This window comes from Thalassophryne amazonica, chromosome 8 (assembly GCF_902500255.1).
Source record: "Thalassophryne amazonica chromosome 8, fThaAma1.1, whole genome shotgun sequence".
NCBI classification, from domain to species: domain Eukaryota; kingdom Metazoa; phylum Chordata; class Actinopteri; order Batrachoidiformes; family Batrachoididae; genus Thalassophryne; species Thalassophryne amazonica.
In genome coordinates, this window is record NC_047110.1 from 36,592,239 (window position 1) to 36,609,980 (window position 17,742).

The 17,742-nt window shown below is 40.8% G+C and overlaps 1 protein-coding gene across 1 annotated transcript in view; it reads left to right on the forward strand.

The window, feature by feature from the left end:
* The first annotated feature begins 1,230 nt into the window (after positions 1-1,230).
* Positions 1,231-17,742, forward strand: part of hmg20a (high mobility group 20A) — a 42,666-nt gene continuing 26,154 nt past the window's right edge. The window contains 3 exon segments of the mRNA XM_034175993.1: positions 1,231-1,457; positions 12,272-12,361; positions 12,485-12,694. Of these exon segments, the coding sequence (XP_034031884.1) occupies positions 12,296-12,361; positions 12,485-12,694 (276 nt within the window). The 5' untranslated portion in view covers positions 1,231-1,457; positions 12,272-12,295.

The window sequence follows — 17,742 nt, forward strand, 5'->3', positions numbered from 1 at the left end:
CATCTTGTGTTTTTTCCACTTTCTAATAAATAATCATAATAGTTGTTGTCTTCTACCAAGCTGCTTGCCTGTTGTCCTGTAGTCCATCCCAGCCTTGTGCAGGTCTACAGTTTTGTCCCTGGTGTCCTTAGACAGCTCTTTGGTCTTGGCTATGGTGGACAGGTTGGAGTGTGATTGATTGAGTGTGTGAACAGGTGTCTTTTATACAGGTAACAAGTTCAAACAGGTGCAATTAATACAGGTAAAGAGTGCAGAATAAGAGGGCTTCTTAAAGAAAAATTAACAGGTCTGTGTGAGACAGAATTCTTGCTGGTTGGCAGGTGTTCAAATACTTATTTGCAGCAGTAACATACAAATAAATTATTTAAAAATCATACATTGTGATTTCCGGATTTTTTTTTTTTTACATTATGTCTCTCACAGTGGACATGCACCTAAGATGAAAATTTCAGACCCCTCCATGATTTCTAAGTGGGAGAACTTGCAAAACCGCAGGGTGTTCAAATACTTATTTTCCTCACTGTATATGTATATATATATATATATATATATATATATATATATACATATATACATATATATGATGTTTCATAATGAAAAAAAACACAAAGAGGGATGGAGAGACAAACAAAGAGGGCATAGGAAGTGAAATTTATTTAAATTTAATGATTTAATTTTATTTTTGTGCTGTGTTTGGACTTTGATTACATTTATGTGGTGGAGTATGAACCCAAGGTCACACCTTGTACACCATTATTTTATTTTATTTTTTTTCCACCTGAGCTTGCATGTTAAACGTGAAACCACTTTTCAGCTTTAAAAACCGACACTTTCAGAATTTTTTTTCCCCTTGAGCTTCTTCACATCTGATGATGTTCTGTAAGACATCTCATCTAAACACTGATTTCTTCAACTGCTAATTACTCATTAACTCATTCAGTGAACAGCTAAAAATGTAATGTGTTATGTTGTTGTGTACAATAAATTGGTTTATTGTGTTTTAATCGCTTTATTTTCATCCTTCAAACTAAGTTTACCGACGAGCAGGGAAAGGGATGTCTGTTCCCTGAGTATGGTCTGAAGGGTGTCCTTATCTACAGGTATCGTGCTGTTTTAGGGCGACACTGTTTTTGTTTCAGAGAAAATTGTGTGCCTTCAAGATTTAAATGAGGGAATAATACACCCTCACTGAGTGTGTGTGGTATGTCAACAAACTCTGGATCAAACAACGTGGTTTTGAATCTTCCTGTGAGCTTTAATGTTTAAAAATTCGTTACTTTTTTCACTGAAAGATGCTCACAAGACGGTTTAATGTTACGGTCAGCGTTTGTCATGTCTCTCGTGTGTCCGCCGAATCACTGAATGTCGCTAAGTGACGCCTGCTTCGAAACTCGATTCAATACAAATTGTGTCGATACGTTGGGGTTGTGAAACAAGACGATTTGTACCAGTCTAATGTAAGTTTCCACATTTTGTGTTTAGTATATACAAAAGAATATTTCTTATTTCGAGTGACTTTGGCGTCAGAGCAGCATTTGACCATCTTGTTTGCTTATGTGAGCTAACTGACCAGCTAATATTGCAGCTAAGCTAGCATTCTTTGTGAAGCGCTAACATGTTAGCGTTTGGTGCTAAACCATTGTTCCATATCATGTTGGTTTTAACGTGCATGCTGTTATTTCTATTATTGTTAAGTTAAATTTAACACATTTGCACATCTATGTCCACTGCCAGAGTTGCCGTTCATAGTGTTTAACGTTGGCGTTAGCTTTGGAAAGTTCGGACGAGTCAGCTTTTCATAGACATGTTTTGTATTAACATTAAACTCAACAGTAACAATTCAGTACTTTCGACCTTAAGACTGTCTTGTAGGCTATTAAGCTTATATTATCGTTGTGGTGGTTCAGTGATGCTCTACTACGGTGTCACGTCTCATTAGCATTAGTTTAGCGTCCTTTTAAGATCCCTAGTTAACATTTGTTTGGAATCACGCTATATAACCGACAATAATAAATTAGTAGAAGACGCAGCTGGCCATCTTACTACTAGTATTTTACAGATTTCGCAATATATCAACCACAGACACGTAAATTGATCATCAAATCGTGTAATGTGGTATGTGATCCAGCAGATGGCGATGTAGCATAGATTTTATGCCGTTCGTTCCATTTTTTTTTCCCCAACACTGCATGTTTCCCTTAGCTTTCTACTTTACTATTAAATCAGGAGTTTTCAGTGGATTAATGTGGTTTGTTTTTCCCGTTTAAGATAATCATGTTTATCAGAAAGATATTTAATATAAAAACACGGGCCAAATTGGCTGGTTTAAAATATAATACGTCAGAGACTTTTGCCATTGCATGTGGCTCTCACAGTCTTCAATACAATTTCTAAAACTTTTTGTTCTTGCTTATGCTCAAACAAGAGTTACCAAGTTTGTAGCATCTGGGTTTTCTTCCATATTGACATGCTTAGTGACACCTTTTACAAGTGTTGCTGTTGGTATTTTGTTTCTGAGAAGCTGAGCTGAAGCATTACAGTATTTGAAAGAAAACCCCTGCTGACCTCAAAATACTGTTGTGGGGGAATTTCCCCCTCATTCCACTAAGAAAAAGTACACTTTGTGGTAGGACAGCTAATTCCTTTGTGGCATTTCCCACAATAATCAGTGATGGGCAGAAACCACATCCATGACACAGAGACATTCCATTGAGTTGAATGAGGTTTAACAGGCTGCAGCAGTAATGTTTTATTGACTGTCCTGGACAGGTCCGATTTCCTATCAGAGTAGGACTGGGCTGTATGGACCAGGAATCATATCCTGGTATTTTAAGGCTGAGTGGTAATATACAGTGCAGCAACATGAAAAGTGGCTGTTCAGTTAGCCAACATCAGACTGAAGAAAAAGTGTTTGTGTACCATATTTCCTTGATTAATAACCTGGGCGTTAATTTTTTTTTCTTTCAAATAATGTGCAGACCCAGTGTCACCAACCAAACGGTCCCTTTTAAAAATTGGTCCGCCCTGCTTTCACTGTGCATACGTCACTTCGGACCACAGCAGCACGTCTTTGTCTGACTCTCTACACCCAAAGTGATCAAAGGGAATAATGTGATTATGAACCATCAGATGACAAAATAAAACCTCTTAAGTCATTCTAAAGTTAAAAAGTTTTAAGCAGAATCAAGGTGATAAACAGTGAGATGCTACTGATGCTCCGAAATGATGTAGGCGCAGCAGCACGTCAGACTCAGATGTGCTACTGTGGCGCTCTGATCGCTTCCTCCATCTTTTATCATGAAATAATGCTGAATTGATGTGGAAATGATTGTTGTACAAAAGCTTCAGATATCTGTCGCTGAGATAAATGATGACGAGTTCCGTTTTAAGCAGAAACGAGGTGATAGCCTAATTGGTGAATCGTTGCTGACGCTCCGAAATTACGCATGCGCAGTGACAGCAGTGCAGACCGATTTTTGGGGGGGGCGTTCAGTCGGCGACACCGGCGCCTAAACGAGGCAAGCTTTTAGTCAAGGTGGCGAGTATTAACAAAATGCCGCTTTCTGCCTGCCCTGTAATTTATAAGTCTCACACATATCCCTGGGTGTCGCAAACCAAAGACAACCACTTTACATCTGCTATGTAGTGTCTAGCCAGAGGTTCTCAATATCTTATAATGGGATGGTAAGAAGTCATTGCAGTGCTAAATCAAAATAATACCAGTGTGCCACCTAATGTCGTTCCTCTGCAACTGACACAGTGGCATGTCATTTCATCTTAGAAAAAATTAATTGTAAACTGTACCTACCTTGCTGTTTTGGGTTTTTTTTTGGGGGGGGGGGGGGGGGGCAAACGCAACAGCTTGCAGCTTTGTCTCAATGATGTAGGAATTGTACTTCCTTTTTCTAACATCACAAGGACAAGGAGTCACTCCCTCAGCAGTCAAATTACTGGTATCATGTATGTCAGCACATACGCTGGAGCAGGAGGCTGCCATTTGGACCCACGACTGTGCGCACGGACAGTCAGCCAGGCAGAGACATCTGGCGGCTAACATAAGTGACCCGGGCTTTAAACAAGACTGGCATTTATTTAAGGCAGGCCTTTATTTTTTCTGGCAGTCTTGACTCTGCAATTAAATGATGCAGGCTCATATTTAAGGTCAGGCATTTAATCAAGGAAATACAGTACATTTTTATCTGGACGTCATAGCAGACCCAGAAATTGTCTTGGGAAGAAGGCACCACAGAGAAAGAAGGTTGTTTGCTGTCCTTACTGTTGCAGCCACACTGAAGGCTGGCACAGTGGAGAAGGCTCTATCAGCACATAACTACTGAGGAAGTATGATGTCATGATCCCTGAGCCACATTTGTGTTCAGACCTTGATGAATCATGCTCAGGTCTGCCCCCAGCATGCATATATCTCTTGATACCTAGCAAATCATTTTGTTGTATGTAGCTCTTTGTGTTGCCAGTGGAAATGTGATGTCATCCGTCCATCGGAACCCTAAATCCACTGGAGACCAATGGGTAAGAGATATTTGCCACCGCAGAATTTTTTTAATCAGTTAAGTTAGTCCATCATAGTGTGACTACGCCATTAGCACCATTATACAAGGACTGCACTCTTATGGACAGAGACTGCTGATGTTGTGTTTGGAATCTGCTGGAACCATTCTTCCGGTTTGGGGTTTACAGCTCCTAATGCACGTATTACCGCTGGGACAACTTTAGATTTGATCTTTCATATTTGCTCCAGTTGTTCCTTCATCCCCTGATATTTGTTGATTTTCTTTCTGATGTTGCTGTCGGCTGGGATTACCATATCAATCACAACTGCAGTCTTCTTATCCTTGTCAACCAACATGATGTCTGGTTGGTTGACCAGCACCTGCTTTTATAGCTGGAATTTGAAGTAGCACAAAGGATTCGTCTTTCATCTGATTTGGGGACTTCTAATGTCCCCTGTCCTGTGTGGCACAGATGTTGCTGTATGATGTTCCCAAAACATGGTTGTGCTTCTCGGTGTACACTGTACCAGCTTGCATCTGGAATCCTGCTATGATATGCTGGACTGTCTCTGGGGCACATTTGCACAGCTTGCAACTTGGGTCCTGTTGGTTGTGCTACACTCCTGCCTATATGGATCTGGGCCCAGTTTCATAAAGCAGTCTAATCTTGTTTAGTTGAATAAACTCAGTGGATTAATCCTTTGACTTTAGTCATTGCACAAAGCACTCAGTCGACTAAAGTTTTGTTTTACCCAACTAAAGTTTTTAGCCTGCTACAGAGGAGGCTAATCTTGTTTACACTGACAAAACTTCAGTGTCTTACCTCAAACAATGGCATCTGTGGGACCATTCAGCAGGTTATTGGTGACACCATCCACCTGTCCACGTTGGCCGTGTTCCGATTCATGAGAGATGTTACTTCGGTACCTATGAGCGGACAGCAAAAGGTACACATACAGAGACAGATGCAGCCGTAGCGAAAGTTACTGTAGCAACACTGCATGCCCACATATGGGACACTTGTGAAACCATCTTTAAATTAAATTAAAACAATGAAATGGGAGCGCTATTCCTGACCAATGCATCAAAAGACATACAGGCCAGGGAAACAAAAGAAACAACCCCACAAATCGCTTTATTAATACCCTAAATGACATGTTTTCTTCTGTCGGAGGGGAGAAAATACAAAATCAATGCATCTCTGTTATTGCGCAGGCATTAATTCTCTGAGTTTCACGGGTGTGTGCAGGACTGGAGATGCACATTGCAGGAATGGGTGGGAGCCTAATGCACACCTTTTGGTTGTGACAAACCCAAAACTAAACAAACTCATGTGCATTTGAGGTGTTTCTTGGCAACGGCACTTGCGAGGCCGCTATGCCCGTGAAAATTGTCAACTAACATAAAATGGCTAATCTACAAGTTTAGCCATCGATGTCATACAGTGATTTGGATGCTAATGTTGGGCAACTAACTGTAGTTGAATAAGTAAGTTGAAACCGGGCCCTGATGTTTAGGCCCTGCTCTTGTGCTGCCATGATCACAACCTCTGTGCTGTCCTTGGCCCTACAGTCACATTTGTGTATGTCACGATAATCAATATAGCAACTTATCGTGCAATATATGAAGATGAACACCATCATTTTGCTGGCCTCAGTGCATCAGTCTTTACATCTATAGTTGTTTCCATAGGTCACCAACATTTCAGCAAGTTGCTCTGCTGATGTCCCTCTCGTCTTCTGCTCTGTGCAGGAGGCGGGATCAGCCTGCTCTTTGTGTGTGAGGTGATCAGAGGGAACAGTGAGTTGGCCAGTTGAAGTGAAACAATTGCATTATTCCACCCAGAAGCTTTGGAAGCATAAATGGAACTGGTTATTTTACCTTTTCCTTCCAAAATATGACCCTCAAAGTGAAAGCATGCCGATCCTCATTAGTGTTTAATCACTGTCCCTGTACGAGATCAGTCCGCTGCCACCAACTTATGACAAGTAATGTTTTACATGAATTACTGCAAAATTTCACAGATGAGATGGCCACCAAAAGTGACAGTGCATGCAATGATTTCACATCTGTACAGAGTGAGATTTTATGAGAGGCTGTTATTTATGCAAAAATCATAGACCTAGACCTTAAAATGGACAAAATATTGAAGGCGGTCATGTTTGATACATCACGTGACATAAAAAACAAAAAGCAAAACACTTAAGGTGCTGCGTAGTAAAGTCATGGGAGGCAAGACATGTTACGAATGTCATATTTGCATCATTCTTGGCTAGGGATGGGTATCGATAACCGGTTCCTTTCGGGTATCGTTAAGAAATGATTCGATCCACCGACATCAATAAGCTTTGTGCTTAACGATTCTGTTATCGGTCCTTCAAGTGGCCGTTGTTTTGGTGGGTGTTTGTCAGGAAATGATCATTTCTCTACATTGATTACAGACCCTGCAGTGGGTCCTTAATCAACTTTTCTGCAGCGCGGCTTTGCGTTGAACCTTGAACCAATCGAAGCGTGGTTCGCAGATTGAAGCAATGCTTCGGTCGATTGCTTCATTTATTTCTTTCTTTCGCTTAATTTTCCCCCGCTAAAACCCTAAAGAGTATACGTCTGTGAGTATTATTTACCTTTTCTATGTTAAACCGACCTGTTATGATCTTCTGAAACAGTTGAAAGATGTATTTTATAACTTAAAAACGGGAGCGATGCTAACGCGTTAGCATGTCTATGGCATTTTCAATGTTAAAAGTTAGCGTTTAGCAATTACAGCCGTCATCATGTTCGGGTGCATTTGTTTTCAAATTGTAATATTCCTTAAATTTATTTTTGCTTATATATTAATAATCTAATGATTATTATATACAATTTTAGAGAAAGAGACAAAAAGAACCTGAATAGAAACACAACAGAAAATATATAATAGCAATTAACAATGAACGTAAATAAATAAATACAGAAATAAGTGTTTCCTGTGAACACCTAGTGACTCTCACACCTCCATTTCATCCCTGTCTTATTTAAGTTTAATGACAGTTTATTTCGGTCAAACCATATTTTTAAATTCAGTTAATTTCTTCAGTGATTTCCTCCAGAACTATCTGCCAAACTAGAAAACTGCTGCATCCTAGTAAGAGCAGAATACTACTGGAATGAATCCGAATAAGGAAAGTTGTATTTTTTTTTCTCACCTAAATGGATACTGCACTCACTCCAGTTTATTGTCTGGAATAGTCCCAGATTGCATTTCAGAGCTTCTAGAATTCAAACATTTTCGTGCAGGTGGTGTTGGGGGGTAATTTTGGGTTTCAGCTTTTTTTTTTGTTTTTCACCACTTTCATCCCTGAATATGAGTTGTGATTCACTTTTGTGTGGATTAAGGTAACTAACTGGGACTCCTGTCTCGCGAGAAAGAAACGAGAATCATCCTCCGTTCTGTTCACACAGCTCCAAACGTTGCGCTGCTCTCTGACAAGTCAAGATAGAACGATAGAATTCAGTCTGAATTAATAACTTCAAAGTGAAACACAGTTTTGTTTATTTTTATTTATGTCCAGAGATCAAGGATACAGTGACTAATCTCATATTTATTTACTTTAAGACTCAAGGAAATACATAGAAAACCTGTAAAGCCTACTTTTAGTACAAAATTCACGAGGTATCGATAAGGGAATCGATAAGGAATCAGATCGATAAGCAGAATCGATAATGGCATCTATCGATAAAACCGTATCAATACCCATCCCTATTCTTGGCACATTCCTGACATTCTTAGCGTGAGTTAACGCATCTGAATAGGTTTCTTAATAGTATGTGTTGGTGCGTGATAAATGTTCGAGGCAAATTCTGTGCCTCAAAGCTTCGTTTAATGTTGTAGTACATATGCCAGGCCTGTGTGTGGCGCTGTAATGTCCCCAGAAAAACAAACAGAAGAAGTAGAGCAAGCACTAATCAAATTAGCACAAAAGCTACAGCTTTCCAACGCGGCAAACAGGGGGAAATAAAGCCTTTTAGGAAAAAGACGGTCCACGCTGTTCATCTGAAATAGCTTACTGTGCATTTAAAGCAAAGCAATGTTTGCTTTAAAAAAAACATAGTTTCGTCCGCTGGGGCCGGTTGCTGTCTCTCTCTGCCCGGTGTAAGCAGCTTAGCACTGCCCTCACACAGCTCCGTCCCGGCCACAGACAGCCTCTGGAAGAAGTCCACTCTTTCTTCTGTGTGACTCACAATGAGTGTTTCGCTTTTTAATTTTCGCTTTTTGGGGGGGCAACACACATTGCTTCACAAACACAGGAACTCAAATAAAATAATAATAATAATAAACCAGTGACTGTGAGGCTTGCATGTTCAACCTCCAGCTGAAAATGAAATGTTGGCTGAATCGCAGAGAGAGTGTTAAAAAGAAATTCATGCAGGGACCCAGTCCACCACCTTAATAAATAAATAAATAAAAATAGTTACATTTTACAAGTTGGGGAAAACAAAAGACAGAAAGCCACAACCCATCATCATTTCAGCAAAATGTCAAGACTTTGGCTGAGCTCCTGACACCAGGAAAGATCCAAAACTTGTAAAGATGTGAAAAAATAATTACCCAGGAAAACAGAAATGGATACACTAAATTTGACAATCTCCGTGATGACACAGTGACATTGTGCCACTACTTAGGGAGAGCCCTGGACTGTTAATGTTTTAAAACGCAAAAGTACTTTTTATCCAATTACTCGATTAATCGCCAGAATAATCGATAGAGTACTCGATTACTAAAATAATCAATAGCTGCAGCCCTAGTGTTGATCCGTCTTGATTAGTGATGATCCTTAATAGAGCGTGACAGCATTCTTCTCTGACATGCACACAATTAAACCCTGTGCATTCAGTTTCATTGCTGCAGTATGGCTAAAAGTTTTGTTCCAATGCTCATCAGTGCACTCCTGCAGGTGTTCCACCTGCTGCTGCTGCTGTGCCTGATGTTTGGGAAAACGCATGAGAGGAGAGCTGCGTGGAGCCACACATCCGGCTCTCTCCGTCTCCTCCTGCTCTCTGCGCCATTCCATGGCACAGAGCCCAACTAAGCATGCAGTCACAAAGTTCTTCAGCTGTGGATTTTGAGGAGCAAACTGGAGCAATCTGAGTTGTTCAGCAACTGACGATTGGATGAATATGGGAGTGTGTGTGGAGACAATTCGCCTCATTCACATTGTGACAAAACTTAACGATGCCCTAATAGCGCGCAACACCGCGGAGCATTATTCTTGACTGTGCGTAATGGTTTCTGATAATTCGTCAACAACACGTGCCATTTATCATACCGCATGGTAACAGGTTGCAGCAGTTCCTGAGGACACCTGACATCTCTGCCTCAAATAATCACATTCTTGATCAGCGGCCAAGAATGTATACTTCGTGGCATTCGTGACTTGTCATTATGTGTAAACGCAGCTTAATGCATATGACAAGAGATGTAATTCAGTTCATAAATGTTGAATGAAAAAAATGTTTTAATGCAGTTTTGTTCAATCCATATATATGTGTTGTGACACCCCTTATATTTGTGTGTGTGTATATATATATATATATATATATATATATATATATATATATATATATATATATATATATATATATATATATATATATAATATGTGTGTGTGTATGTATATCCTTGTGTGTGTAGAACCTTGAGTACAGGCTGCCGTCGGACACAACAATGTACTTATAGTAGTAGTTGCTTATAGTGGTAGATAAAATATTCTGTTATATTGCAATGGCCCTTTTTTACAATGATACAGGTAGAGCCCGACCGATATGGATTTTTTGAGGCCGATGCCAATAGCGATATTTGGATGAAAAAATGCCGATAATCAATAAATCGGCTGATTTGCCCATGGCCGATAAATCATATATATATTTTTTTTAAATGAATAAAATGTTCTTTTTTTGGACCCTTAACAAAAAAGGTATGAGCTAAAAGCTGAAGCTTTGTCCTCATATTGATTAACTTTGTAACAGAGAAGAATTTTCAAGTTCAAAAAATGCAAAAATGCATTTGGAGCAGTTAGGGGCTATTCAGACAGGCCAACGAGTAAGATATCACTCCTGAAAATGATCTTTGCCACATCACGTGAGGTAAATCTGCCCTGCGATTGGATTTTGGAAAACCAAGTGACGGAGAACCAATTCCGATTGGACACGCACATTGCGCATGTCATCACACATCTTCTGAGGAGTACCAAGATGGCCAACGGTGGATCCAAAGTCCGCGGAGTTAAATTCATAACTCTGTCAAAATAATCAAATTTCTTCCATATTTGAGAGCATTATGTGGTCAAGTGATTAGTGCACTTGGTTTTGGTGTGGAAGGTTCCTGGTTCAAATCTCACCCCTCTCACATTTCTCCATGTAATGTAGAGTTGCGTCAGGAAGGGCATCCAGTGTAAAACTTGTGCCAACTCAACATGCAGATCCACCTCAGAGCTGCTGTGGCGATCCCAAGTGGAAAAACAAGAGAGCAGCTGAAGAGACTTACTATGTAGGATTGTATCCTTTATCAACTGACAAAGTTTGATCTGGATCTGATCCAGATTACAGATTTTGTGGACATTAAATTTAACATTAAAAACCTAATTTAATATATATTTTACATTATATTTTAATCAATCACTCTCATATTTGAAAGTGAGGTGCATACTGGTGCTCACTATCATCTGACAAAGTTTGATCCTGATCTGATCCGGATTGTGGATTTTGTGGACATTTGAATTTAATATTGAAAAGCCCATTTGGTGTACATTTTGCATTATATCTCAATCAAAAGTGTCTCATTTATGACAATGAGGTGCAAACTGGCACTCTCAATGAATAGACTAAGTTTGATCCACATCTGATCCGCATTGTGGATTTAGTGGATATTTGATTTTAAGATTAAAAAGTCCTTTTGATCTGAATTTTGTATTTTATTTTAGCTTATGAAAAGCTACTTCTAACACGACTTTGGCCTTTAAAATTTTTTTCCAAGGTCAAAATTTGTGGAATTGGAAACTAGTGTTGGCGCAGGTTTGAGCTGTGCGAGCGCGGTGCTCTAGTTTTATGTTTTATTTGTAAAATAATGAGTTTTTATGACAAAATGTTTGAATGCAAGGTTGAAAGCTATTGGTAGAATTTATAGTTATCACTTACTGATAAATTAACCAAAGGATAATCAACTATTTAGAAAATAATCAATAGACTAATTTAAAAAAATTAGTTGGTTAATCGATAGATTAATTGTTAAAAAAAATAATCGTTACTTGTAGCCATGCTGGACTAGTTCACTGGTGATTGATGGCAGTAAGATATTTTCTGTTTCAGGAACTGTAAGACAGAGGAGGTTTTGAGCCAGTGCTGGATTGAGTTTGACATATAAACAGAACAAAGGTTCAGTTCTTTGGCTAAACCGTCTCCCCGGTGACCGTGCTTCCATGCCTCAGGAAAGAACAGCCATGAATAAAGTTTAAGACAGAAGCAGAATTTAAAAAGAAAATGCTCCCTGAAAACCGAAGCTACTGCACACCTGTTATCAGTCATTACACAGAACTGGTGCAGCTGTCGGCATCGACAAGCAACCCCCTGCCCTTTATTTTATTGTAGAAAAAGTTTTGGACCCTTTTCAACAGTTCAGACAGGCTGTCAAGTGAAGTGTGCCTTTGCTTTAAACCTCATTGTACTAGTATCAGATGTTCCTATTCTAACGGTGCGTCTCTCTCCCCCCCCCGTCCCCCCACTAGATCTTTTCTTTACGCTTAAAAGTTATGGATGAGCAGTCAGGGTCTCCTGGACGTAATGCCGACAGTAACGGCCAGAGAAATGGAGATGAGGTAAGGGGTGAAGACACATAGCGCACATTATTTCAGGTTTTCCGATTTAGACTCCAGGAATATTCAGAAAGCGTAGTTGCTCTCCACATATTTAAAAGACATCTGTTTTTGTGAACTTTTCAGAAAGTAAAACGTGGCAATTGGACCAAAGGGAAGAAGAGAAAGAAGCAAATGAAAGACAGAAATGCACCCAAAGCACCCCTGACAGGCTACGTTCGGTTCATGAATGACAGACGGGAGCAGCTTCGCGCAGAGCGTCCGGACGTGCCCTTTCCAGAGATCACGAGGATGCTGGGCAATGAGTGGAGTAAGCTTCCCCCCGAGGAGAAGCAGGTTAGCCTGAAAGAACTACTCATGATTGTGGTTATCACTGTGAAGAAAGGTTGTCTGTTTGGGATGACAAATGTACTGTTTTATGGATTTGGAACCACTGATTAAACACATATATTCAGTGTTTAGTGTGTGCGTATCCCTTCATCATTTTTACTTTAACCCATGCTGAAGAATATATATATATATATATATATATATATATATATATATATATATATATACAGTTTTTGGAACTTTGCCTTAATGCTTAAAGGGCATGTAGCACTCCAATCAAAACTCACACTTACACCAGTGCTGAAAGTTTTTCTGAAATTCCCAGAAATCCAGGTTCTTACTTACGTGGTGAATGTTTCCGGGTTTTCTTTGACAACGTGTCAGAATCCATTCATGTTGTATATCCAAACAGTTGGTGGTGGGAGTGCTCCATGTTGGTTTGCAAGCAGACAAAGTCCAGAGAAGAAGGATTATTTTGGTTTGGGTTCGGGTGTTTCTAAAATCATATTTTTGGGGACTGAGCGATGAGTCTAATAACGGTTTACTTTGTTGTGGAAATTAAAAGTTATGTGCAGTATATTTTTCCAGTAATCATAGTTGTATGATTACTGGATTACATGGTAGTGGAGCTAACAGGTGAAGCTAACAAAGCTGCTAACAATGCTAATGCCGTTAGCATACCGATGAGAGTTTAACCCTGTCAGAAAAACAAACAGGGAGGTAAGAAGATATTTTATTTGATTATCACTGGCATTATGCATAAGAAATAAATTTAGCATTAATGCACCTTTTAGAATATTTGTTAAGTCAAGGTCTAGCCAGATTAGCAATGATTTCCTCTATTTTTACATGAAATGAAAAGTGAATAAATTAATTTAGTACCTTTCAGCATCAGCACTATTTGTATTTCTTTGGCTTTTGTCAAAGAAAAAGATGAACACAGGCAAGAACTGGGATTCTCCCAGGGAAAACAACTGAAAACTCAAACTGTACATAAGGTGGCCAAGAATTTGAAAAGAAAGGTTATCAATAGCTCCAAAGCTCCTGCCAAAACTAGGAAAACTAGGATTAACTAGTTGATTCATTAATGTGCCACAAATACTTGATACTGAGAATTATTATTTTTGAGGTCTCTGAATTGTCATTTCCTTTACTATGTACCTTTCTGAGCCACAACATATGTTTTTTGTTTTGTTTTTTAAAGACAGCACAATACAAGATGTGTGAAAAGACTGGTGCAAAAATTGACCTGACCTAACAAAAATTTATTTTTTATTTTTTTGGAGGGGGTGCATAAATAGACCTCAAAAAAGGTCTATTTACGCACCCCAAAAGACGATGATGAAGAAGAGGAGGAGAACATTTCCACAAACAGCGGGAGAAAAAGAAAATTAGAAGGGTGGAAATGAGAGTGGGGACTTTGAATGTTGGTTGTATGACTGTAAAGGGAGAGAGCTGGCTGATATGTGCAAGAGACCAAGTGGAAGGGAAGTAAGAGCAGGAGCATCGACGGTGGGTACAAGTTGTTGTACTATGGTGAGGACAGGAAGAGAAATGGTGTTGGGGTCATTTTAAAGGAAGAGTATGTTAAAAGTGTGTTGGAGGTTAAAGACCCGGTCACAACCCACCGTGCGTTTTTTTTTTTTTTTTCGCCGTACGTTTTCTGCGGATGCCACGGCCACTACGTTTTTGTGAAAACGTACGGAGGCAGTAGCAAGAGGAGGGAGGGAGTACGTTCAACGCACGTCTCTAGGAGTGTAACGATAAAGAGAGTTGACAATAAAGCAGTGTGTGTGTGGGGTCGCTTTTCTTTTTTATGCGCGGGACCGGAGCAGCAGGTGTTTTTCGCCGTTGGCGATGCATGAGCATGTCCAGCCTGCAGCGGTCAGTTGTACGAGTGTTGCCTCGAAAAGTTACAGCTAGTTAACAGACTGAAGCTGTGGAGTGTCTGTGTTGCTGACGTTTGGAAATAAAGTCCAAGTTCAAGTGAGAAGCTGCGTCGTGCATGCAAGTCTGTCGGCCTCCATAGTATGTGGTGAGTGCCGTAATCCGTACTGCCTACGGTTGGTTAATTCAATAGTAATTGAATGAAAATGTGCCGCTTTGAATCCGTACTGAGGCAGTACTCACAACGTGCATCATCTGTACTGCTGGTGAATCCGCAGCCTGACCGCAGCGAAAGTTCTGCATGCACTAAACCCTCTACGCCGTGTCTGCGTGCTCCTAAATTCATACTGAGGCAGTACTTAAGACGTACGGATCTCCAAATTTAGCCCACGTTTTTGCAAGTAGACTGCACGCACGTGCAAGTACGACGGGTTGTGACCACGGCTTAAGCGAGTGTCTGACAGGGTGATGAGTGTGAAGTTGGAAATTGAAGGGGTGGTGATGAATATCATCAGTGCATATGCCCCACAGGTAGGTTGTGAGATGAAGGAGAAAGAAGATTTCTGGAGTGTGTTAGATGAGGTGGTGGAGAGTGTGCCTAAGCATGAAAGAGTGGTGATAGGAGCAGACTTCAATGGGTATGTTGGTGAAGGGAATAGAGGTAATGAGGAAGTAATGGGTAGATATGGTATCAAGGATAGGAATGGGGAAGGACAGATGGTAATTGATTTTGCAAAAAGGATGGAAATGGCTGTGGTGAATACCTACTTTAAGAAAAGGGAGGAGCACAGGGTAACATATAAAAGTGGAGGAAGGTGCACACAGGTGGACTACATTCTTTATAGGAGATGCAAGCTAAAAGAAATCAGAGACTGTAAGGTGGTGGCAGGAGAGAGTGTCGCTAGACAGCATAGGATGGTTGTTTGTAGGATGACTTTAGAGGTGAAGAAGAAGAGAGTGAGAGCTCAACAAAGGATCAGATGGTGGAAGCTGAAGGAGGAAGACTGTTGTGTGAAATTTAGCGAACAGGTGAGAGAAGCACTGGTTGGAGGGGAAGCAATTTTGGACAACTGGAAAAGTACTGCAGATGTGGTGAGGGAGACAGCTGGGACAGTACTGGGTATGACATCTGGACAGTGGAAGGAAGACAAGGAGACTTGGTGGTGGAACAAAGAGGTCCAGGAAAGCATAAGGAGAAAGAGGTTGGCGAAAAAGTTTTGGGATAGTCGGAGAGATGAAGAAAGTAGACAGGAGTACAAGGAGATGTGGCGTAAGGCAAAAAGAGAAGTGGTAAAAGTGAAGGAAAAGGGATATTGCGAGCTGTACAAGAAGTTGAATAATAAGAAAGGAGAAAAGGACTTGTACCAATTGGCCAGACAAAGGGACAGAGCTGGAAAGGATGTGCAGCAGGTTAGGGTGGTAAAAGATGCACATGGTAATGTGCTGACAAGTGAGGAGTGTGTGCTGAGAAGGTGGAGGGAATATTTTGAAGAGCCAATGAATAAAGAAAATGAGCGAGAGAAAAGGCTGGATGATGTGGTGAGAGTAAATCAGGAAGTACAAGAGATTAGTAAGGAAGAAGTGAGGGCTGCTATGAAGAGGATGAAGAGTGGAAAGGCAGTTGGTCCAGATGACAATCCAGTGAAGGCATGGAAATGTCTAGGAGAGATGGCAGTAGAGTTTCTAACCAGATTGTTTAATAAAATCTTGGAAAGTGAGAGGATGCCTGAGGAGTGGCGACAAAGTGGGCTGGTTCCTATTTTCAAGAACAAGGGTGATGTGCAGAGCTGCAGTAACTACAGAGGCATAAAGTTGATCAGCCACAGCATGAAGTTATGGGAAAGAGTAGTAGAAGCTAGGCTTAGCAAACAGCCTAGCTGTCTGTGAGCAGCAATATGGTTTCATGCCGAGAAAGAGCACTACGATGCAATGTTTGCTCTGCGAATACTGTTGGAGAAGTACAGAGAAGGACAGAAAGAGTTACATTGTGTGTTTGTGGACTTAGAAAAAAGCTTATGATAGGGTGCCAAGAGAAGAGGTGTGGTATTGTATGAGGAAGTCTGGAGTAGCAGAGAAGTATGTTAGGGTAGTGCAGGACATGTACAAGAATAGTGTGACAGCGGTGAGATGCGCACTCGCAATGACAGACTCATTCAAGGTGGGGGTGGGATTACACCAAGGATCAGCTCTGAGTCCTTTCTTGTTTGCAGTGGTGATGGACAGCTAGACGGATGAGATCAGACTGGAGTCCCCATGGACTATGGTGTTTGCAGATGACATTGTGATCTGTATTGAGAGTAGAGAGCAAGTTGAGTCTAGTCTGGAGAGGTGGAGATATGCTTTGGAGAGAAGAGGAATGAAAGTCAGTAGAAGCAAGACTGAGTACATGTGTGTGTGAATGGGAGGGAGCCCAGTGGAATAGTGCAGTTACAAGGAGTAGAAGTGGTGAAAGTAGATGAGTTTAAATATTTGGGGTCAGCTGTTCAAAGTAATGGAGAGTGTGGTAAAGAGGTGAAGAAGAGAGTGCAGGCAGGGTGGAGTGGGTGGAGAAAGGTGGCAGGAGTGATTTGTGACCGAAGAATATCAGCAAGAGTGAAGGGGAAAGTTTACAAGACAGTAGTGAGACCAACTATGTTGTACGGCTTAGAGACAGTGGCACTAACAAAAAGACAGGAGGCAGAGCTGGAGGTGGCAGAGCTGAAGATGTTGAGATTCTCTTTGGGAGTGACAAGAATGGACAAGATTAGGAATGAACATATCAGAGGGACAGCTCAGGTGGGGCGGTTTAGAGACAAAGACAGGCGAGATTGAGATGGTTTGGACATGTGCAGAGGAGGGACCCAGGGTATACAGGGAGAAGGATGCTGAGGATGGAGCCACCAGGCAGGAGGAGAAGAGGGAGGCCAAAGAGGAGGTTTATGGATGTGCTGAGGGAGGACATGCAGGTGGTTGGTGTGACAGAGGAAGATACAGAGGACAGGGTGAGATGGAAAAGATTGATCTGCTGTGGTGACCCCTAATGGGAACAGCCAAAAGACAAAGAAGAAGAAGTGCGTAAATAGACCTGAAAATGCACCAGAATGCATCTGAGATTTCAAATTTTTCAGACCCCCTGCCAGGGGCTTTGGGCCTTCGGCGCTCGCCAAAAATATTTAGGTTATTTTTTT